Consider the following 24213-nt stretch of genomic DNA (forward strand, 5'->3'; position numbering starts at 1 on the left):
GGGTCTTTCCCAAACTTTCATCACAAATCACACCATTCACAGGAAGATTGAGACCTTAGGCATTCTCATCCCCAGTTTCCTCGCGCTACGCTAGGAACACTTGGGACCATGAACCCCCATTTGGTGACCAAATACGACGACGACAACAACAAACGGCTTGCATTTTTTAGTTATTTTTTTTGTAAAAAAATACCCCTTAGTCGGTGCGTAGGGTATGTTATGGACGGGTCAATGGGTGAGTGAGTGAGAGATGTATGTGTGTCACACCAATCAGATTGGATCTACTATGAACAGCCAATCAAATTTCTTGTTGTAAAGGGAAATGGTACGTGAGAAACACAAGGTATGTATAAACATAAGGACTTTGGTAATTGAAAAATAAAGAGTGACGTGTATGTTGCCGGTTTGTGATTTTTAGTCCAGTTTGGAGGGGAGTGTGACAGTTACATACGTACATTGGGTTGTTTTAGAGTGCATAATTTTCAGTGCAATGGTGGCTAGTTATGAACGAGATGAGTTTTGAGTTTTGAAGCAGTTCATGAGTTAGTAGTAGGCAAATGGCACGAGATATTTTTATTTTTAATTACAAAGGGTAACTTGATACTTTTGTTTTTCACAAGGAGTTAATTCAATTAGAGGTCACAAATCGTCGGTTCTAGTTCTTAGGACATGTTTTAGAGGAGACGAGACTATTTAGATTTCAAGCAGTTCTAACGTTTACAATAGTAAGTGCAGGTAACGATTCCTTTGTTCTTATTGCATGCAAATATAACGAGATATTTTTATTTTTTAGTTACAATGGGTAATTTGACACTCTTGTTTTTCACAAGGTGGTAAATTCAATTAGAGCTGACAAATCGTCACCACTTGTTCCCACGAGATGTTTGCTACTTTTAGTTACAAATGGTAACTCGACACTTTTGTTTTTCATTTGGGAGTAAATTCAATTAGAGCTTACAAGTTATCGGCTATTGTTCCCAGGATATTAAACAAAAGAGAAGCTTTCATTTCTGGACGGTTTTTACGTCTCTGCAGTAGCAGTTTAATATTTTTATTTGATGGGCATTTTATGACATTCTTTTCAGTCCGATATTTTTTTAAGCTAAAAAGTGTGAAAACTGTTCAAATGTTCTTTGAAAACTGTGTGGCACCAAGTTAAAGTGCAATTTAATTAAATCAGACTTTCAACGTGCCAGGGTGGTTTTTTTTCTCTCTCTTTCAATTTTCGGCGAAGTAGTGGTGTGTAAAAAGGGTAAACTTACGACTCGTATAAAATGCGAAAAGTCCTCTTTCTTGAGTATTTTTTAGCAAAAATTCCTCTTGGGGGCTGGAAGGGCTCCCGAGGGGGTACTCCCAGAAAAATTGGTCGGGGGTGTGTGGCCCGCTTCCCAAAACCCTTACCGTATTTATGACCAAAATCTGCGATATTCCTTACCCTATTTATGACCTGACCAAAAATTCGAAACCCTATTTACGACCTGACCCTCAAATCAAAACCCTGTTTCAGACCTACGTTATAATTAGCTCCCTAGTTCAAACCAACGTTAAATTACCGTAAACATATAAATTTGTGAAGGGCTTTTGTTGATTTTCTTTTCGATAATGATGAAGAGGTGGCTTCTTCTTAAAGCATACCCATATCAAGGTTAGAGTGCAAAAACCATACCCTATTTATGACCAAAATGGCCAAAATCAGCTAAAATCAACACCCTGTTTATGACCAAAATGGCTGAAAAACCATACCCTTCGGGGCCGCACAGACCTATATAGCCTATATAAGGGAGTCCCCCCGCCAGTGGGAAGGGCTACGTGATCGGTGAGTGAGGGAGTTATGCATGTGCGATTGTCCGACCAATTACAGTGTGGGTTGTATCAAAGAACGAATAAAATTGCCTGTTAGAAAATAAGATGGTATCTACATTAATCTGGAGACGTGTCAGATTACTGTAGTTTCTTCAGTCAAACATTTTATGGCTTACTGTTTAGTTATCTTACCATTACCGATGTAACATTGTATGTCCATCATAAACTCCCAGTTTCTTTCTTGCTGTACATTGCAACCAAAAAACTTGTCAAATCAACCAAATCATTACTGTAAACAGTTCCGTGAATGCTGCTATCTCCGAGACTTATAGTTCACAAAAAAATAACTCTTGCATGCCTTCCGTGCCTATGTTTAGACTCAGGTTCTCCCACGGAAGCCTGAATAATTCACCAATCAGGAGTGCGTATTTTCTTGCAAGTCGATTTGGAAGTAATTGTCGTTCAAGAGATGAAGAGGATTTATTTGCATGTTTTCTTGCCTGCTTTCATGTAAAGTAGGGTGGAAACATTTGCAATTATTCAAGTTTACTCAACTTACTGTTGTTGACCACACTTTCTCAAACTCATTAATAATTCATAAGGTCAACTACCAACCACAAGATGTATACCACATCACGTGCATGTGTTTGGATACCCAATGAAAAACAGTATACCACTTTCCAGTGAGAGTGGTATATACCACTAAAATATGCACAATGACAACTTGCACAAAATCAATGAATATTTATTACTCAGTAGTAAGCTTTTACAATGTGTCTCCTTTTGTTTTCAAAGTCACACCCATTCACGTTGCTACTTTCATTTCTGCATCCAAAACACGCCGCACATGTAATAGTGTGAACAATAGTATTAGATAATGCAATATCCCTAAGTCATTGAACAATGGAGAGCAAAAACACACTCAAATGCAGGGTAGAATGTTTTGCAAATCCACCCAAATGCCAGAAACTACAACAAAATAGAGGAACACAACTAGGAATTTTGCAAAAGAAATCAAGAACTGGCAAAACAAATCATCTGCTTTCTATTGAGGCATGATGGATACTTGACTTGAAACTGAAGTTTGAGTTTCATTCAGGCATGTTCAACCACATGTAGGTATTGTCTGAGAACAAAGTTTTAAGACTGACGACACCTTTCGTTTATGTGGGAGTATTAAAATGTAATTAAACAACATTAACAGACCAGCTCTGTACAATTATGTAGTTCATCACTAATATAATATAGTAAAACAGTCGCACATCCTCTTTGACTTTCAAGGCAGGAACAAACAGGTCAAAAAGCAGGCTTATTCCTTTTCTGCATGTTGTAAAAAAACACTGACAAAATATTTTGACTGAAAAATATATTTTTTCTTTGGAGTCCTGCACAATTGTGGTTAGTATGACATTACAGGTTAGGAAAGTTAAATGACCTCCTTGTGATGCAATTATAGCTATTAAAAGAGGTCTATCTCATATTAAACCCACCGTGTTAGGTAATCACACTGATAAATAACAGACTTAAAAATTAAGAGCAAAGTATCTATCATACCAGTACTTGTAGATAGCAAACATAAATATTTTCCTTGTAGAGAATTGGCTAGCATTTGTTTAGAATAGCACCAGTGTCAGTCATTAGACAATGGAAACTGAACAGTTGGATTGACCTTCCCACACTTACTTGATGCTATGCTTTAGGTGGGAAAACAGCTGCACTCTACTTTGTTTTCTGCTAACTTTCACTCTCTTTAATCTAATAGTGAAGCTCGTGCAGTCCTGCCATTGGAAGTAAAGACAACAAGGTTGATTAAACATAATCATCAAAATAAAGACAATGGCTTAATTTTCCTTTTTACAACACTAACTTCCAAGTAACATGTGGATAGACCTATTTTCTAGCTTTACTTACAATGACAAAAAGATCACATCATAAATGTATGAAATCTGAATTGAAAATCTTTCATGCAAGTTTTACTGGCTGGGAGATTTTCTCTGTTTATCAATGCAGCTATCTAAAGCTTAAATCCACCCAATTAATGGAAGACTGCAAAATTTTGATTGACAATGTTAGGTATGGCTGACAAAGCTGCTTGGAAACTCCTGAATATGTACGACATTTGCTTACAATTAATTTTTGCATCCATGGGATCTAAAAACATCAGTCTCCAGAGCAATAGTATGATCTGAAATGGGACAAAAAAACAAACAAACTCCACTGGGTCTATTCACTCATCCAAGTGTTTTTTTTTTTTTTTTCTTTCATTTCATTCTCGATCTATAAAGTCTTTTAAACTGTCAATGTCCTGTGTGGGGCAGAAACTGAAGTGCTTCAGCATAAGTGAACCAGACAAATGTTACTGTTAGTCAAGATGGAAAAACATCAGTCACCAGCAAGTCCTTAAAACTAGGCTTATCCACTGCCAGCTGCTAGCATCAACCAACTACATAAACTAGTTGGGTTAAATTAAGCTGCCACTTAGATTGTATCCACATTGTTCATACAGACGTCTGTCTACAGATGTTTTTGTTTGAGATTTTTTAGGCCTGGACAATTCAGCAATTTAGTTTTAATCAGGATAACATTGGTCTGTGTTGGTGGGAAGTGGGGAGTTGCAAAATACAAAATACCCGAAAACCTTGTTGAGGTTGGATGCTTTGATAATTCAAATAATAGTCACTTGTTGTTATAATGAATCTGGTACACTGTACCCCCAAAATCAAAAGAAATAAAAAATAAGTTCTTCTCAACTTCTCCATGTCTACCTTGCTTCCTAAGTTATACTGCAGTGACAAAATATTGTTTAAATGTTGCCTATGGTCTAACTAGCATTCATGAACTTCTCAAGAAAATTCAAGGCTAAGGGCGCTTTCCATTCGACCAAAAATTCCGGTGTGAATTATCGGAAATTTCCACGGGCGAATGGTACACAGTTTTGTTCGCTTGGATTTTTTCAATGACTTCGAGGTTAAAATCACAAATATAGAAGTAAACAAAACACTGATATGTCGACATCGTGGCTTTTTATAGACCAACGGCAGCGAAAAAGTCGCAAAACAAAGGGTTTAATTAGTCGCACAATGGTTCTGCACGCGTTATAAATCTTTGTACATTTCCTAGCCAACCTATGCAAAACAAACAACTTCACCATGGGGACATTATTTTTATCACTTGCTTTCTTCACGAATTTAACTGTAGCTAGTATTTCTCGACATATAAGTGGAAAGATTCTAAAGTATTTCCATTTTCAAATACGCGTCACCGTATTGTTTAATATAAATATTGTTTAAATGTTGCCTGTGGTCTAACTAGCATTCATGAACTTCTCAAGAAAATTCAACGCTAGGGGCGCTTTCCATTCGACCAAAAATTCCGGTGTGAATTATCGGAAATTTCCACGGGCGAATGGTACACAGTTTTGTTCGCTTGGATTTTTTCAATGACTTCGAGGTTAAAATCACAAATATAGAAGTAAACAAAACACTGATATGTCGACATCGTGGCTTTTTATAGACCAACGGCAGCGAAAAAGTCGCAAAACAAAGGGTTTAATTAGTCGCACAATGGTTCTGCACGCGTTATAAATCTTTGTACATTTCCTAGCCAACCTATGCAAAACAAACAACTTCACCATGGGGACATTATTTTTATCACTTGCTTTCTTCACGAATTTAACTGTAGCTAGTATTTCTCGACATATAAGTGGAAAGATTCTAAAGTATTTCCATTTTCAAATACGCGTCACCGTATTGTTTAATATAAATATTGTTTAAATGTTGCCTGTGGTCTAACTAGCATTCATGAACTTCTCAAGAAAATTCAACGCTAGGGGCGCTTTCCATTCGACCAAAAATTCCGGTGTGAATTATCGGAAATTTCCACGGGCGAATGGTACACAGTTTTGTTCGCTTGGATTTTTTCAATGACTTCGAGGTTAAAATCACAAATATAGAAGTAAACAAAACACTGATATGTCGACATCGTGGCTTTTTATAGACCAACGGCAGCGAAAAAGTCGCAAAACAAAGGGTTTAATTAGTCGCACAATGGTTCTGCACGCGTTATAAATCTTTGTACATTTCCTAGCCAACCTATGCAAAACAAACAACTTCACCATGGGGACATTATTTTTATCACTTGCTTTCTTCACGAATTTAACTGTAGCTAGTATTTCTCGACATATAAGTGGAAAGATTCTAAAGTATTTCCATTTTCGAATACGCGTCACCGTCATCCTTGCGTGAGATGTCAAACTCGCTGTGATTGAGGCCAAAAGAACTAGCGGTGAATAGAAAATTGCGAATTTGCATAATTTCCGACCTCTTGAGGTATACCCAAATTGTCGAACATATTTTGCTGGAAATTTCCGTTCCATTTGATTTTCTGAATTTTCAGTTGAATGGTTCGCTTTTCGGGAATTCAACAATTTCCGGATTTTCTGGGGCCTTTCCCTGGAAATTTCCATACCATTTGTCCCCGTTTCGAAAATTTCGGAAATTTTGGTACGCACTTGTACCCAAGGAACAACTGGTAAACAACAACCAGCTGGTCAACAGTTGACCACGGGAACCTCATTTCCAAAAGGAATGAAGTACTCCATTTAAGACAAGTAACAGGTTTCCACTTACACAGTTAAAACATTTGAGCTTACCTTATCGTTGCATTCATTTGTTTTTCATTGGTTTTCCCAAAACGAGCGTTGCAAAGCTGTGTCATGTCAAACTAACCTTGCAGTAGACGACAGCAGCTACAGTGTTAAACAGATATATCAAAGTTACCTTCAGTTTACCGTAAACTAAATATTAGCAACAAATTTGGTAAAAAGTACGATAAATAGAACTGACCTCAACACGTGTTTTTTTAAATCTCCCGCGAGCAAAATCCTTCAGCGTTTCTTCTACCCAGAGAGCCCCGCGTGGATGCGTGGTCAGTCTTATTTGTCAGCGGTTTGCCTCAAGGAAAGGAAAATAGGCACACTTTGTTCCTCTTTATATGACGCAAATTTTGTTTCTCGCTTCAGTTCAGACATGGCGTTGCTCGTTTACAACTCTTGAATTTGCTTGTTTTTTTAGCTCTCGGCCTGATGTATTATAATTTCTGGTGGAAAAATGCAGCAGGAAAGGCAGGGGGAAATTGAACATGAGGTTTCGATGGAAGAAAGTACTGGACCATTGCTTTTCAACAAACTCAAGGTACAACGACAATAATACGCCTCTCAAAGAGTAGCTTGTTTAAAGCCTGTACTCCCAGATATCGGGACCAATAACCTTCGACTTAATGATCGCGGAGGGCTTGTTTACATTTGTAAGCCGCTGACCACAAAAACGATAACCTTATTCAAACAACATCTTTAATATCTGCCAATAAATACACTATAAAAGAACAAATTATGGTAAATTCTCAAAAACGTTTAGAGGATTACAGTTGTGGAATGGCTTACTAACCGAATTGAAGAGAACGAGGAAGAGGACTCGAGATATCGTAACAACAAGTATGACTCTAATTGTGAAGGCGGAAACGATAGTTTCGTAACAGTTGCGTTGTTCATGTTTTAATCCTTTTCAGTTTCAAAATTTACTTAAAATTCTATAATCAATCTTACATAAAGCTGTGTAAAGGGAATGCTTATCAGTTCAGTTTGGACTACTGTGTATTTGCTCGGGTGAGTTTTGACTCATTCTAGCGTAAAACTGAGAACTTTATGAAAGAGAGTCTTCCTCCATTTTCTTTTCGATCATTGTTGAACAAATTGATACAATTGATAGCTAATTACAGAAATTGATCAAAATCGATAGTCACAAAGACGCGAGTGATCGATTTCTATCGATTTCCAATATTAATCGATTGATTAGTATCGATTACGATCGATTACGTTCGATTTCTATTGAGTATCAAAATTATCGATTAGATACGCCCTGCTGTATATAGCGGTCACCCTGTGTATAACGGTCACTGAACAACTTCCCAAAAATCGTCCCTTATATGTACTGTTAAGTTGACCTGCATATAGCGGTCACCTGTATAAAACGGACGCGGTCACTCGTTAGACTTCCTAAATCCACAATTTCATTATCTTTTTCCTGTATATAACGGTCAGGAAACTGGGTTACGATTAACGAATAATGCCAAGCTTTATTCATCCCCTCATTAAATAGCAGTCACCAAGGCTGGGGCCACACAAAAATACAAATGTTAGTACTAAACACAATTACTAATACATGAACATGACGAACTTTCTTTCGCACTGAGTAAAGTTAATGACATAGTACATGAAATCAAGCTTTGACAATAACAACAACAACAACAACCATTTATTTGTACTCACAATTTATAAATTAATTACAATAAACATTAAATTAGTATAGAGTACTGCCTGCCCAAAAGCTCCGAAATATCATAAAATTATAACAATTTTTTTTCTTCTTGAAATCCATATTGTTACTTTGAAAGCTTTTCCTACACGGAAACTTAGATCCAAGTATCTTGCACCTCCCTTAAAGTACACCATGGACATTTTGTGGCCTTTTTTATCGTGTTTATTGCATTGCTGTTACTCGTTATTGTCAATAAAACATTAATTGAGTGACTATTCTACATAAAAATGCTATTTATTGACTTCCAGAGAGGAAACGTGTGCAGCGGTCACCTGGCCATTTCTCAGTGGTGACCATTATATACAGGTTTGACTGTATTCAAGGTTTTAGCCTAAAAGATTAGGTTATGCAAGACCTGCATGCATTAATTTGTATCAAAGTTACCTTGCTTTTGTAAGTAAGCTTCATGATGTTTCAATTTTTTTTTCTTTCTGACACCAAACTCAGTTCTCCAAACGTTACTCCATTTTTCTATTTCCTTGTTTTCGACCAGTAGCTAATGCGAGCCTTATACAATATTTTAATTGCTATTAGATTATGGAATAGGTACCAAAGCCCAAAATCAAACCATGTGTACTAAGTAATTGAAATTAGACCGAATGGAGTACAATTCAGGGAGTAATCGCGCGAGTAATTTAAAAATAGGACAAGCGCGAAGCACAAGGCTGATTGGAATTACAAGCACGATTACTCCCTGAATTGTAGGACACTAAGTCCAGTTACTAATTAATTGTATCTCTAACAAATTTCGAAACTAACAATGTCTTTTGACAACTTCTTTTGAGGGAAAACGTATGTAGCGCGTTTCATCAGTTTTGAAAACTGTACGAAACATTGCAAAGAAAGCCATTAAAGCGTACACAATTGATGTGTGAATCACGTCGGTATCCAATTACATCTGTCCAATTAAAAAAAGTTCAAATTGGATACCTGTAATTGGACACCCACCTGATGATGCGCTGATTACCTGGCAAATAGGCACGCGGAGAACCAATCACGATCAAGAATTTTGTTATAGATACTGTAAGGGACTGCATGTCAATATGTAAGTACTAAGATACATCTGATATCTGGCCAGTTAGTTAATCAGACCCCATCTAAATGGACACAATTAATTAAACACATTTTCGTTGTTAATTGCATATAATGAGAATTATACTAGGGCGGCAAAGTGGCCTGAAGTTATAATTCAAATTATATGAGCAGATGAAGTGAGAAATATATGAGCTTCCCACCCTTCTTCCCTCCCTCTTATGAGGTCTCTCTTTTGCCTGTCTATTCCATTGTGTCAAAAAGCCACCAAAGCATCATGGGACGACAAGATCTAGGACCCAGCGCCTTGTGGGTATACCCAGGCCTCTTTTATTGTTTCTTTAGGAGGGTTCGCCCTTCTGTTGGCGTTAAAAAGTCATTTGAAGCACTAACCGGGAAATTCCTACAATTTGTTGTGTCATATATTTCAAACGGAGTCTGTGAAATATAATATGCCTGCTCAAAAGCGAGATCAATCATTTATACCAAATGTATTGAAAACTTTGAAAATTATTTCATTACAGGAGCATGGAATAAGTGCAAATGATGTCAAAAAGCTACAATAAGCTGGATTTCACACCATCGAGTCAGTAGCATACACACCGAAAAAAGCCCTGCTTGCTATCAAAGGAATAAGGGAAGCTACGTGTAAAGCTGAAAAAGTGCTCAATGAAGCTTCTAAACTGGTGCCTGTGGGGTTCACAACTGCCACGGAATTCCACCAACAGAGATCAGAGCATGTATATATCACTACAGGCTCAAAGGAGCTGGATAAACTAATGCAAGGTATGCCTCATGCAAGAGTGTTATTTCTTACTTATAACGATTAAGTAATTAGCAAAGCAACATGAAAATGTATGGCAGCATGCCTAAACTGGTCTGTCTCACCTTGTATGTTCTGTTCTTCTAACAAATTGTTCAGTCAAAGATAATTATATGATATTTGATACTGATATGTAATCTGATGGAGATTCTTGTAATGTCTTTGATGAGTTACATTGTTGTATTATGATAACATTTTACAAGTTGTTTTTTTTACTAATTTTCACTAATCACTTCAAAACCTTCAGGAGCTTGAAGTGAAACCATCAAATGAATTAAATGTAAGATTCAGGTCTGAATTTCATTGTGGACATATTGGGCATGTGCTGTTCAGCACGTACATGTATGCAAATTTAAGTTTGTCTACTTTTCACTGGGTGGTACATAAAGGGGGAAACTGAACATGTTACTTTTGTCGAAAGAAACATGTAACAAACAAGACAGCATTTTCTGAAAGCACACATCAATGCTCTTTTTGGTTATGAAATTTTTTTCATGCACAAAATAGTGGGGAACTGTAAAGGGATAACATTTCATTTAGCATAACAATACATTGGTGGTTTGTCGTTGTATGTATACTTACAAACTTACCACTACAGAAATAATTAGATGAGAAAGATATAATAATAATAATATAATAATAAGAATCTTTATACAGGACGCTCCACTCACAAATGTGGTTTTCAGGGAGGTCCTGAAATAAAAATGATGGCAATCAAAAAAATCAAATGAAACCAAAATTATTACAGCATTCATTAAAAACTTCTTAAAGCTAAAAAATATATAACTAAAGATATATTTATTTCCTTCGACATTTAAACCATCCGTTTTTAGTAGTCTAATTTTGCCAACAACAGTTTACAGTATTGTTCAGATAGTTGTTTTGCTTTTGAAACATTTGTACAGCGCCTGTCTGTGAAGAAGTCTCAACAGTTTTTACAGTGACGTCTTGGGGGTCTCGATATTTTTCCAAGGAAGTCTCAGAGAAAAACAGAGTCCTGAAAGTCTTTTTGGGAACTGGAGCTTTTTTGAAACTAGTTTAAGTACAGTATAATCACCAATGTTATGTATTAAAGAGAGTTGCTTGTGTTGTGCTTTCAAGTCTTGCTAGTAATTCTATTGTTATTGGACCTACCTGAAATTTTCGCGACACATCAATTTTGCGAATTTTGCGATTTAAAAAAAACACAAAATTAAAGTGTCGCGAATAACACATTATGTTACTGTTGACATATAATACCACCATTGTGTTTTTGCTACTTTTGACGTTATTGTACCTTTGATAGAGTCAGTTTACAAAATTCAAAGACATGTTTAAGTAAGATTGCCAAGGAAATAAATTTTGTATTACTCAAAACGCAAAGTTAAAGTGATTCAAAATTCAATTTTTTTTGCAAAATCACCAAATTTAAGTGTCGCAAATATGTGCACCCCCAAATCGCGAAATGAACATATTGCAAAAATTTCATGTAAGAAGGTAGCCAACCACAATGCTTGGCTAGTAAAACAAGGTTTTGGCTAGTAACATCTAAGTTATCACTAGCCACTAGGGTAATCAGTTGAAAAGTTTGTGTCAAGCCCTGAATTGGTTAACAAATTCTTTATGGCAGCACTTTTTATCCACTTTGTTGTAAGTTCATTGTATAGGTTACCAGACATATGTCACTACAATAAAGAACATTAGAGTGTAAGCTTTTCAGTGCTACCTAAATGAATGTGGTTTTGTTTTGAACCAGTTGCATGGTTTTAGTTTGAAAATAGGCCACCTCGGTTTGTTTAGATTGACATTCGAAACCACTTGCGTTCGAGCTTCCTTCACGTGCGAGCATTCTTTAGCCTGAACGTTGTACTTTTTATATTTGGACACCACCATGCTTTGCCTTGTACATTATTTGTGGAAAGTTCACATCATTTTCAAGAATTTGTAATTCACAAAAAAGTGAAGCTGATGCCAAAAAACTTAAGCTAGACTGCTGGGCTGTAGAACCAGCAAAGCTATTGAAATATCCTGTGAGACGGAGTGAGAACATATCCCACTGTAGTAAAAATATGTTTGTTCTGAGTTTTCTTGTATCGGAAACAGTCATATATTATTTATTAACGTTGTTTATTTACTGTGGCTTAAAAGCTTTATCTGGTACACTATCCAGAACGAAATTATGTTGATCATAAATATTATTGTCTGTGATCTCTCGCAGTCTTCTTAAACATTTCTCTCGCCACCAAGAAAAGGGTAGGAAAGTTCTGTGCAGATGTCTACTTCCCGGTGAAGTAGTGTCGCCAAGATCTCAGACAAGCGGCCAAAAAGACAAGAAAGGTAGTGTAGGATTTACAAGTTTTTTTTCATCATAAAGTTTTCTGAAATTCAATTTAAAAATACCAATGGATTAAAAGTGTCGCAACCTTGTAGTGGCAATGCACTGATGTTAAAACTCCGGAAAACTCAGACAGGGAGCTTTCAAGCTCAAGGAGTTGTGTTTCCAACAGAAGAGAGAAAGAGGTAATTGTTTTTTCCAAATCTGTTTCGTTCATCCAATCGTTCAGAGTTTTGAGCGTTCTTCCCTCCAAATATATGTTGCATTTCAGAAGCTCAGAAGAATAACTAAAAGACAAAGAGGAAACGATGACATGGAGGCAAGAGAAAGAAACAAAAAGAAAAAATAAATTTGTAGACTGCTTTAAAATACTTTTTTTTTCTCATTTGCATATATTTTTCAAGATAATTTTCATGTACATGCACATTCAAACTAATAAATTTTCAGTGCAGAATTACTACATGACATAACCTCATTACAGTATTTTCTGGTAAACTTCTTGGAGAAAATGGATCCCTCACATTCTGGGGCTTTTTTTGACCATTTCTTTTCTTTTCTATAACTAAATCAGATTTAGCTTCAAAAGAGTTCATTTTCTGTAAAAGGAGGTAGTTGTGAAACCTGCAGAATGTCAACTCCACAAACTCAACAAATCTTGCATGCAGAGAACTTGTTTTTCTCCTTATAAATGGATTGTATGGCAGACATCCTGAGGAATCACAAACACAAAAGGAAGACAAACTGAAAGGATGAGTGGGGACAGGGAGAAAGATGGCATTTTGATGAAGAAAAATGTAACTGCTTTTGATGCAAGTTTGACTCTATATCAAAATGGCCATACACCAGTAAAAACCACTGAAATGAATGAGGGATCTTTGAGTGTCGAAAAGTACTTGATTTTGCATCAACTAAGTTACATGGTTGGCTTCAAATTCTCTTGCCACTTTTCCATCCAGACAGAGGTTAAACCAAAACCAATTGTGACTCACTTGCACACATTTTCCCATCCTTCATTTCAGCTACATGTAATGAATGTGTTTTCATTGGCTTATTGTATTCTCTGTGACCTTTGTGACTGACTAGAGTTTTTAAAATATTAGTTTGCCTTTTACAACACTCAATTTAAAAGTACTTTTGTCATGAATTAACGTGACTCAAAACAGTTTCCAGCACTTAGAATTTGATGGGTCGGTATAACCACTCTTTATCACTTGATGCGGCAATCATGGCATCAAAAAACTGCCCAATCATTGGTGAACATGTTGTCATTTCAGCTTTAGGGGCTTATAATTCGAAAACAGCACAGTAATTTTTTTGTAATATTATCAAATTTTAATAAGCATAATAAGATGCAGCTTTTGGCAAAGTTTAAAAAATTCTGTATGTAGGGGTTAGAGCCACCTTAAATTATCAAAACTTTAAGGTGGCTCTGATTTCTATGTACAGATTATTTTAAACCGTTGCCAAAAGTTGCGTCTTATCATACTTGTTAAAATTTGATAATATAAAAAAATTCACAGTCCTGTTTTCAATTATAAGCTCCTAAAGCTGAAACTAAGGGTGTTTTTAGCAGATCATACTGTTGCTATGGTAACCTATTGGGTCATAAAATTGATAACAACATGATCAGCAATGATTGAGCAGTTTTTTGATATTATGACTGTAGCATCAAGTGGTAAAGAGTGGTTATACTGACCCATCAAAATCTAAGTGTTGGAAACTGTTTTGAGCCGGTAAAACCTGAAAAATCCCAATCATTTTTACATTTAGATGTCTTTCGTGGAGTTACATCTTTGCCTATGATATCTTGACCAGAAGCTCTTAATCCGGTTTTCCTTTAGTTTGTTTCCTGCACCTAATTTTTGGAGCATTTCGTCTTGGCACATTGCAGCTCTATATTGTTTGTTCCTCTCACCAACACCCTTAAGGTAGCACACAATCATTGTTTCCTTGTGTAGTTCACTAAAGCGCTAGTTAGTTCTAGAAGAGTGGTTAGATTTGTCAGGCCTACCAGGCATTGAGTTGAGTCAGCTCTTCTCTTCAGTGCTTAAATCTGATCCTTCAGTTCTTGACTGCTTACATTTATTTAGATTAGCTACATGGTGATCTGTCTCGCATGGAGTGTTCCACTCTTTTACAGATTATCCTATTTCTCTGCCTGTTTGTGTATGCCTTTCGACTTAGATTTAATTGCCATTAAATTGTAATAAATAAATAAATGAATAAATACTTTTTGTTTTATCAAAGAAACCGTGTTTTTGATTGGATCTTCATCGCATGTACTTGTAGACTTAGAACAAGATCCATTTTCTTTGTGCCTCATTAAATTTCCTTTTCGCAGGAAAGATTTGCCACAGTTACAGCAGGTGTTATTTCCATGTAATGCAGTCAATGCAGTTGAGCTACTTGGTGTGCCTAAATAAGATTTCAGATTTTCAGATTTTCAGATTTTTTATTAATTGACTTTTTAGTGCAGAGTGCACTGTTGGGATGGTTCTGGGGCCTGCCTGCTGCTAAGGCACTAAGCCACTATGGTGCTATGCACTATGGCCCTATGGCACTTAAGTGTAAACTTTAATGTTTGTTTAATTAATTAATTTCAATTAATTAATTAGTCTAGAGGCAAGGATGTGGTGGGGGTAGGGTGGGAAAGGTACATGTGTACTCTACGTAAAACATGTTCCATTGCCGTCAGTTGGGTGTGAACATTGCAAAGCTGTATATTTGTTTCAGGTAACCCCTTGCTCTCCTTGTGGGACCATTCCCTTTAGAACAAAACTAATTTGCTCTTCTATTCTATTTCGCTTCATTCAGCCGAATAGAAAACATTTCTGTTATAAGTAGAGGAGACAAGTAATAGAACAAATAGTGGAGGGAGCTGCCAGCAATGATCAAGTTTATTTACAAGAATCTGAGACATGCTGAATACAGGTTACAAACCGAAGAGTATAAGAAAATGTCACACGCTATTTTCAACAACAATATATATATAAAAAAAAAAACAGCCTTGTGTAAACTCACAAGGAGTGGTACATAAAGGTCTGATTATCCCAATGGGAACTAATACAAAGTAACCTAATTAAACACCTAAAAGAAATACATAATTTAAACGCATGCGTAGATTAGTTAGCATTTGTGGCTTCTATACTAGGTGGAGGATACATTGCATATGGAATCACGCACAAATGTTGTGTGTTTTTCCTTATGGTAGAACTCAACATGTAAGACGCATGCATTCTAACATCATTAGTGTTATACACTATCTTTCCACGCGGTATTTTATATGTCATGTCATGTGACCAAGGACAGCAGTTATTTTTCAAGTAGTGCCAATAGTCCCTTTTTGTTGCAAAAGTGAAACATTACTTTGGCTGTGTAGCTTTTAGAATTACACAGGTCGGTTCAACAAATATCTGCTGTTTTCAATCTACAATAGTGTGTTTGTCAGGGTTCACATGTATTGCCTCTCCTTAGCGGCTTGTTTATTTCTTGTCTTAATTGTGTCCGTAAGAGAGACCAAAAAGTTCCCAAGTTAGTGGCTTTGATACTCCACAAATTGTAAATTTGTGACAAAAGAAACCAGGAAAGTGCTCAAATATTGCTGCAGATTCCGTGGCACCTAATGAAAGTGCAAATTAATTTAATCAGTCTATGAGGAGACTCGTTCATATTGGCCAAGTAGCGCTGTTTATCTTCAAAACTTTTCGTTGAAATGTTTCTCAGCCATCAATATCGTCGTGTGTTAATTTTGAATTGTTTCATTGTTAACAACAAAGGTGACAACAGAAAAAGAAAGTGGTATTTCGTGACTGTCTGATAATTAAATTAGTTCTTGTTCATTGCTGATAAGAAAATTTGCATTTTTAGTAAAACAACATTGTTTCTGTCCGGTTTCTTCATCACTACATCAGATATTTAACTTTCTTTCAGTTATCTCCAAAGAACAAGAACATCTACCATGTGTTTTGGAGAAAACAAGGGTTTCATATTACATGCCTTTGTGAGGAAAACAAAAGTATCAAGTTACAAAGTTGGCGTGAAGAGCAGAATTGTCACGTTTGCTGCTTCAAAGTATTATTGAATTTAAAATGGACAAAAATCAACGTAAAACACCAGTAGTAATTTTTGGACCTTGAATGAAATTACAACCTTGAAACATACACACTTCTAAGGGGAAAAGCCCTAGCAGACTACCAAGGGAGACACAAACCGGAAGTGAACCGAGCAGGGGTGAGTACTTATGGGACTACTGTGCCAGAGCTATCAGTTGTGCTATGCACTACCTGGGATTGTCTCACTAGTTGACCATGGGAGTGTCTGGCCTCTGGGGTAGCTCTTTAACTGTTGTTACATATTCTAAAGAAAAGTTACTTATTGCTCATGTGCTCTCGTTTTGAAAACTATGTTCCCAGACTTTTTTCAGTTTAGAAGATTCATATATTTTGCTTTCAAGCATTCTAGTTTGATTCCTGGCAAAGATGTATTGTAAATTTTTGTTTTCATCATAAAAGTACTCAAAGTCTGAGAACTCTGACACCCTTTGCTCTTGCAGATTCAGATTCTTTTGATCTGTCAATGCTCACATCATACACATAAGTTCCCCTTAACCTTCCATTTGTTCGTTTTTCAATTTGTTGACCTAACATCACATCATTTCCTTCCCTTCTAAAGTGCTTAAGTGAGAATTTTAATGTACCATAATGCCCATCTAGCTTTGTTTTTCCTTTCTGGGGCTCAAAGTTTCTGAAAGTGCCAACCTGTACCCCCTGTAAGTGCAGAAATATTGGACAACCATGGCACAAGTGAAGTTTTTTGTAGTGGGCTCCATTGTCCACAGAGTGATGGTGGACACTTCAGGATGGAGTTTTTTAAAGTTCTTGATTTATTCCTCAAGGCAGCTTGCAGAAAAATTCCAATTTTGTTTGTCGTCAGATACACTGTAGAGGTCATGCAATTATGTTTACAAGTAGTTTGCCATTTTGTTTCTTCTTACTTCACCTTTCAATGACATGGGGACTCTAAAATTCAAAGCTCAACTGACAAATGCATTTTTCGCTGCTGTCAATCAAGCATTCGGTGGCTCCTCCCAGCTTCCAACTACTGCTGAGCTCGTGGTAATCAAATCGTTGAGCACAGTTCAGACAACAAATTAGTGCTCGGCAGTACTGAGCCATGAGGACAAACACCTTTTTTGGCAAACAAATCTTTTTGTGGTTCAAAAAAGGTTTTGAAATAGAATTTTCATCATATCGTCGGCTACCATGACTGCTTGACCTGCAGAAAGATTATTGATATCTTTAAAAAACTTCCCTTTGATATTTCCCTCTCACAATGTGTCCAATATAATTGTGCTCTTTCAGGGTCATTTGAATAGTTTGCAAATTTGATTTCCCTTATTAGGTGAAATATTTGAAGACAACTTTGGCAAGTCTGCTGGTGTTGAGTGAGGTTGCCACAGGGGAGGTCATCTGAAAGCCAAAGACTATAAATGCCAAGAGGAAAGTGTTTTGAAGTCAATCTGGTGTAAGTTCTTGGCTTTTGAGTAATCGGACTAGGTCATGCGGCTGCATCAAAGATGTTTGGTTTTCTTGGATTAAAGCCCATGACGAAGAACTGTTGGTCTAAAACCACGAAGAAAATCAAAAAGGAAGCAAAGAATTTGCTTAAAAATGAGTTAAATCGGGCAGCATTTGTGGTGAAAGAATACAATTTTGCACTTGGGGAGGCAGATTGCACCAGGGAACAATTGAGCTATGTTGTTGTGAATGCCGGTGTTACTATCAATGCATCGTGGTGCTCTAGAGGATGGTCAGCTATGGATGCCGTCACTGCTGTCATTTCTGTCGACACTGGAAAGGTTGTCGATGTTCTATGCATGAGTAGTTCCTGTGCAGAATGCAAGAAAATGGAGAAAAAAAAAAGAAGACAGATGGTGAAGTGAGCCAACTAGAATCTCTCTCTTGGTTTACAAAACATGAGCCCAACTGCTACCTAAATCACGATGGCAGTTCAGCAGTTAGCCTGCGCAGCAGGCATATAAGGTTCCTTTTTCCTCTCCCCCCACCTCCACTCCTCCATTTTTTTCCCGGAATTCTCTTTCTCCTCTCCCACCCCCTCCCCTTTATACACCTGCTATGCAGGCTATTCAGCAGTAAGTTCTTAACATAGTAATTCTGATTTTTTGCTTCTAGTATACTAATCGTGTATCAAAATTTCCTCACACAATTTATTAGAAATGGAAGAGTGATAAATGTCTTTCTTCTCCACAGCTACATATAGGGTGGAAAGGGTTTGGAACATACTGAGTATTTGACATGTTTGAACATACACTGTATTTCAATTTGAATTTTGCACTGTACCAAGGGTTTTGGAATTTAGAACACCACCAATTGCAAATTTGTGATGTCCTAGTTTTGTACCAGATATTTTTGACAGGTTGCAGGTTAGCTAAAACCCTTGTTTTAATGGTACATGGTAATCCTTACCCTCACAATTATGCTAACCTTCCTTGTTAGAGACACTATGGTCAGGCTATATAACAGGAATGCTATTCTCAGGCTTACCAAGCCACTATTCTTGAGCTTACTGTGTTTGATAATTTTAAAACAGGGCTCACCTTGCAACCTCCAAAAATATACCTGCCACAGTTTTTTCAAAATCAATTTTGTTTTAATGAAACTGCATACAGCTTTCAAGCAAAAATAATAACATTTTCTTTTCTTCTGATGCTCTTTTGTAGTCTATGGAGGCCGCTGGTGCAAAAATACTGTATTTGCGTTCTGTGCAAAGTAGGGGGCTGCGATACATAATCCATTCGTTGGTGATGGTGACAGCAAAGGCTACAGTGCTGTGTGTAAGGCCAATCCTTATGGTCCTGCTGAGTTTATTCCAAAAGAAGAATGTATTGCTCACGTTACCAACCAGTTGGGTACAGGATTGAGAGCATTACTGAAAGAATGCAAGGGTGAGGATATGTTTCATTCTCATTTTGTAAAATACACAAGTTATCCAGTGGGACTTCCAAAACAAAGAAAAGGCAAGCTTTACTGGTGTGAATTTTTTTGTTTTGGATGTCCCACTACATAACATATGGCTGAATGTCTCTGATTCTGTACCATGTGACTGGGTTGTGCAAAGGAATTCACTGGAATGACTCATTATTCAACCTATCCCTTCTGATTTTAAGGTAAAACGTTAGCTGATAACAAAGCCCTGACTAGAGTGGGAAGGTTAACCCGTGCAAGAGTGGATACCTTGCAGAATTTTTATGGCTGAGCCTTGAGGGATAACAAAAATAATGCAAAAGAAATGGCAAAAGCAACAAGAGCTATTTTAAAGCATTATAGCAGCACGGTAGAAAATCCTTGTCATGAAGACTGCCTTGCGGGTGGTGATTCCTGGTGCAGCTATCAACGTGATGTTGCTAATGGCACTGATCTGCACAAGCCTGTGAAGAATCCATTCCCTGAGGCAATTGTTGAAGTAGTACAACCTTTGTTTCATCAGTTGGGTGATGAATCATTCCTAGCTGGGTGTGAAAATTGTTACACCCAAAATACAAATGAATCACTGCACCATGTAATCTGGGGAAAGGCATCAAAAGATGTATACAGCTCTCCCCAGGAAATAAGCATAGCAATCAGCCTTGGAGTACTAGAGTTCAACCAAGGATTCCACAGAACATATTCGGAGCTACTACCCATTCTTGGCATTGGAGTTGAACCCCAAATAGTGGAAGCGTGGCAGCAAATTGATGAAGAGAGGCTCTATCAAGCTGATTATCGTAATTCCACAGATAGTAAACTTAGAAGAAAAAAAAAGAGGAAAGAGAAATTAAAGAAGCAGAATGCTTTTGTTCACCAGGAAGGTGTCATGTACAAATCACGGCCTTTCATGGGAGAAAATCAGAAAAAGACAGAAATGTGGCCAAAGGGAAAAAAAGAAATACATCAAACAGAAAGAAATGAGTTCTGAACAACACTGGTACAACCTTTAATAGTATTTATAACTGAATGTAACTCACAGTGGTACATTTTGCTACTTGAAATTGCTTTGTGTGAAGGTTGTTCCCGTTCAATTTGTTGACTGAAACTAGCAAGTTTGCTTGTTTATGAATAAATTATTCATAAACAATCATTGTCGACTTCTCATCAAGTAGTGCTGAAGTACTTTGGCAAATTTGTTTGTAAAAAAGAAAAACTTGTGTAGCCATCCTTACACAGGCTATAGTACATAATATCACAGTTCACTTTATTGATTTTTATTTATTCTTCAGTGTCATTAGTTGCAATGGATACAAATTTGTATATCAAATGTTCTACTCAATCTTAGGCAGCTCCATTGCCTGGCAAAACTCTGCCATTGTCACTTGAATCAATGTGTAAACTTTAGATTTGTGTTGCATTTAAGATCCTTGAATGAGAAGGGGCGGTATTTTTAAAATTCCAGTAGTTTGCTTGTGGTGCTGTGCAAAATCCTCTTACTGTACATGCACAGAATACTTTCAATATTTTATTGTAAGTTACTAAAACCCATATTTTATTGATCAGTAGTTCTTCCATCATAATTATTTGGTTTTATTATCCAACTGCAGCGAGTACTGTCTAAGTAACAGTACAAATATACCGCGATATTGTACAGAAGAAAACCTGTCTGGCGTATTTGTACAATAGAAACCCTGTTTGGCGTATTTGTACAGTAGAAAACCTGTTTGCCGTTCAGGTCGGCGCGTGCACGCAAAGCTGTCACACTCTCCCTCTTTTATTGATAAATTTGTTGACAGCTGTTGGATAATAAATCTCTCGTTAGATGTTTTGGTGTTTAGTATAGCTGTATATTTTTACTCATTGTTTGTATTTTGACTCGCCCTACGGGCTCGTCAAAATACGGCACAACTCGTGAAATACATACAGCGATACTGCACACCAAAACACCTAATAAGATATATGTATTCTGTCATATGTGTAGCAAATGAAGTTGCCATACTGGACAGTACAAGAGACTGATATTTCTCAATGGCAAGCGCAGTATTGTTTCTCGAAATTGACTTCTGACATCAATAGAACATTTAAAACATTAAGTAAGTCTCTGTAGTCACCATATGCTAAAGAGGCAAAATTTTCTCCCAATATGGTCTTAGCTTTCGAAAGCGACCACCTAAGCTTGACATTTTGGGTGGTCGCTTACGGGAGGTTCGACTGTGTTCTGAACCCAGAACAAACGCGGATGATACCAGCCTGACACTTGCCAGGACTGACATTGAGCAAATAATTAAATTATCGCCTTAATCACGACCTGAGTAATGGGTACGAATGGCTGTCTGCTAACAAGCTTACCCTAAATATGACAAGAACTGAGTTTATGCTTATTGAATCAAGGCAGAAGTTATCACAATTTATGGAAAGTCCCTCTCCTACTATAAACAAGAATGCAGTAGAACAAGTAAGCTCCGCTAAATTCCTTGGAGTTCATGTCGATCAAAATATAAACTGGGAGTGTCATTGAAAATATCTCTAAGAAGATAGCTTGTGCCATTGGTGCAATTAAACGAATTCGGCATCTCACTCCATTTAATGTTTTAATTAAAGTTTATAATAGCCTTATCCAACCATATTTTGATTATTGCAATGTAGTGTGGGGAAACTGTAACAAGGGCCTTTCTGAAAAACTGCAAAGGCTTCAAAATCGCGCAGCTCGCACCCTGATGTCTGCAAGCTATGATAGTAATTAGGGTGGCGAAGACTCTTCCATCAAAGATTGGAACGGAAGTCTATCCTAACGTATAAAACATTAAATAGTATAACACCTGATTATCTGAGATCAAGATTCGTATATCGTGACAACGTAAATGCTTATCGTTTAAGGAATACCGAAAACAAATTAGTACTTCCACAATCTCGAACTAATTATCTTAAGAGATGTTTTTCGTAGAGCGGAGCTCACTTGTAGAACAACTTACCAATAGACCTAAGACAAGCATCTTCACTGACCGATTTCAAATCTAAATTAACAGATTAAGTCGCCACGGTTTAAAGTAATGTCTTAATTTTAAGTAAATTTTTAGACGGCCTCCATGGAAAGCAGGTTTTTTTCAATTTTTATTGTAGTTAGGAAGATAGGTTGATAGTCCAGTAACTTTGTTGACTGATGAAAAAACCGTGTATAATTAAAGTTATCGTATCTTATCTTATCATATCTTAGCCAATTTATCATAACTTGACCTTCAGTTAAGTTCAATTAGCCTTTCTTTACCACGTTCCATGGCGAGACCTGTAAAGCTTTGTGGTTGTTTTCCATGGCCTGTAAAGGAGGCCGGGACAAACTATGACAGTTGCAGCGAACAGGAAATCGATCTTTAACCTTCGTCTTCGTGTCGTTTTCTAATTGGACAAGATTAGAGCAAGACTAATATCATTTTCCATAACTACTGGAACCCAGGTGTCTGGATAGATGTGTACTTATGCGGGGGATGATCGGGGATGGGTGAAGTTATAGAGCCAAAATTAATCATCAGCACCAATAAGCTAGTAGCCTCGTAAACTAGATCCCTTCTCTTGTACTTACCTCTGTCATGCCTCCCTCAAGATCTGCGGACTTGTTTCCAGTTTGATCTTCAGGTTGTTCATTTCCCAGACACAATAGAAAGATTACAGTGATTGTAGTAATGCCCGGTACTAATCGGTCACCCATGTCATCGGATCCAACTAGAACTAAATTTCATTACCAAAAGTAAACGTGTCTTTCTTTACAAGAAATTGTTACAAATAATAAAAGAACGACTAGCTCTTGATCAAACAATTGCTTTGCAAATATTCACTTCCTTGGATTATGGGTAGAGTTGAGCCTGGGACAACTAACTCATAATACCTTAAAAATTAATGAAAGAATTCAACCAAGTAAGGCGTGGTGTAGTGGATAAGGGGATTCACTTCAGAGCAGGAGGTTGCAGGTTTGAGCGCTGGTGGGGGATGTCAAAAAGAAATTACATGAAAAAAGTCGGGGATTATGGGTCGAGGAGTCTGGTTAGGGAAAGGGAAAGAAACACACTGAGTGCAAGGGGGATTTAGGAAAAGTGAAATAACAGGGAGAAGCTTTGAGCATTGAAAGCAAAACTCAGTGATATAAAAGATTACTCCCTCGTGATCGTGGGTTGGCCTTTTCTAAATTCTGGGCCCATCTAGTTCCATATAATTAACTGTATGTGCCATCAAACATTCAAGGAGTCACCACTATGTTATTTGTAGTATGGACACATTGTGCAAGGTCTGAAAGAGATACTAATTTTCATGAAACAACAGTATTCCAGTGTCCAAAAGAGTCAAAGAAATGAACAAGGTTTAGCTGGAAATTTAAATAACAAACTCCTGATAACTTATGAAAACTTAAATCACCATTTTCCAGGAAGTGCGTTTTTAAAAAACTAGATCTCAATTTTATTTCATTATCTCATTTGTTGCCCGTAAGAAAATTGACCAAGGCAACTGCAAACACAGCTAGAGAATCCCAAATACATTAGAAAAGTATTAACAAGGTGGCGGTATTAAAGGGTTCTTTAAATGGGAAAATGAGTGAATCAGCTTTTGTTTGGACCAGAGTGAAGTGGCCGTAATAACAAGGTGGCTGTATTAATGGGGTGGCTGTGAGGCAGGGTTCCACTGCAACCATACACGATTTAGGAAAATTGTCATTATTGCATAAAGTTTGTGATCTACCAGACACCACAAAACACTTCATTGAAGGACAACAAAGGTTAAACAATAAATCAACAGCCTAATTACCAGTTACTAATTGATCAGGTTGGAAAGGAAAAGGAAGCAACCCATCTTGTCCTTGCAGTTATTTATTGTGGTCAAATTAAATTTTAAGTG

General features: G+C 37.0%; 1 protein-coding gene and 1 long non-coding RNA gene across 4 annotated transcripts in view; one reads left to right on the forward strand and one right to left on the reverse strand.

Moving 5' to 3' along the window:
- Nucleotides 1-22535, forward strand: part of LOC110062369 (uncharacterized) — a 35890-nt gene extending 13355 nt beyond the window's left edge. Inside the window, exons 3-8 of one of the 3 annotated variants that reach the window (XM_089286087.1) lie at nt 6876-8483; nt 9734-9995; nt 16277-16576; nt 17747-18283; nt 19086-19310; nt 19533-22535. In XM_089286087.1, coding sequence (XP_089142213.1) covers nt 19655-20320 — 666 coding nt within the window. In that variant the 5' untranslated portion in view covers nt 6876-8483; nt 9734-9995; nt 16277-16576; ... (1 more) ...; nt 19086-19310; nt 19533-19654 and the 3' untranslated portion in view covers nt 20321-22535. Of the gene's footprint in view, nt 1-5531; nt 8484-9733; nt 9996-16276; nt 16577-17746; nt 18284-19085; nt 19311-19532 lie in introns of those variants that run through there. The other 2 variants (XR_016206284.1, XM_089286088.1) reach the window with 2 other exon arrangements.
- Nucleotides 22453-24075, reverse strand: LOC149113551 (uncharacterized). The gene is made up of 2 exons (XR_016206285.1): nt 22910-24075; nt 22453-22725 (listed from the first exon to the last, which is right to left on the reverse strand). It is a non-coding gene; the product is annotated as an uncharacterized LOC149113551 (long non-coding RNA).
- Between the last annotated feature and the right edge of the window lie 138 nt (nt 24076-24213).

This window comes from Orbicella faveolata, unplaced genomic scaffold (genome assembly GCF_042242905.1).
Source record: "Orbicella faveolata isolate gen_17 unplaced genomic scaffold, um_ofav_v1 contig_14, whole genome shotgun sequence".
In the NCBI taxonomy this organism is placed as follows: Eukaryota; Metazoa; Cnidaria; class Anthozoa; order Scleractinia; family Merulinidae; genus Orbicella; species Orbicella faveolata.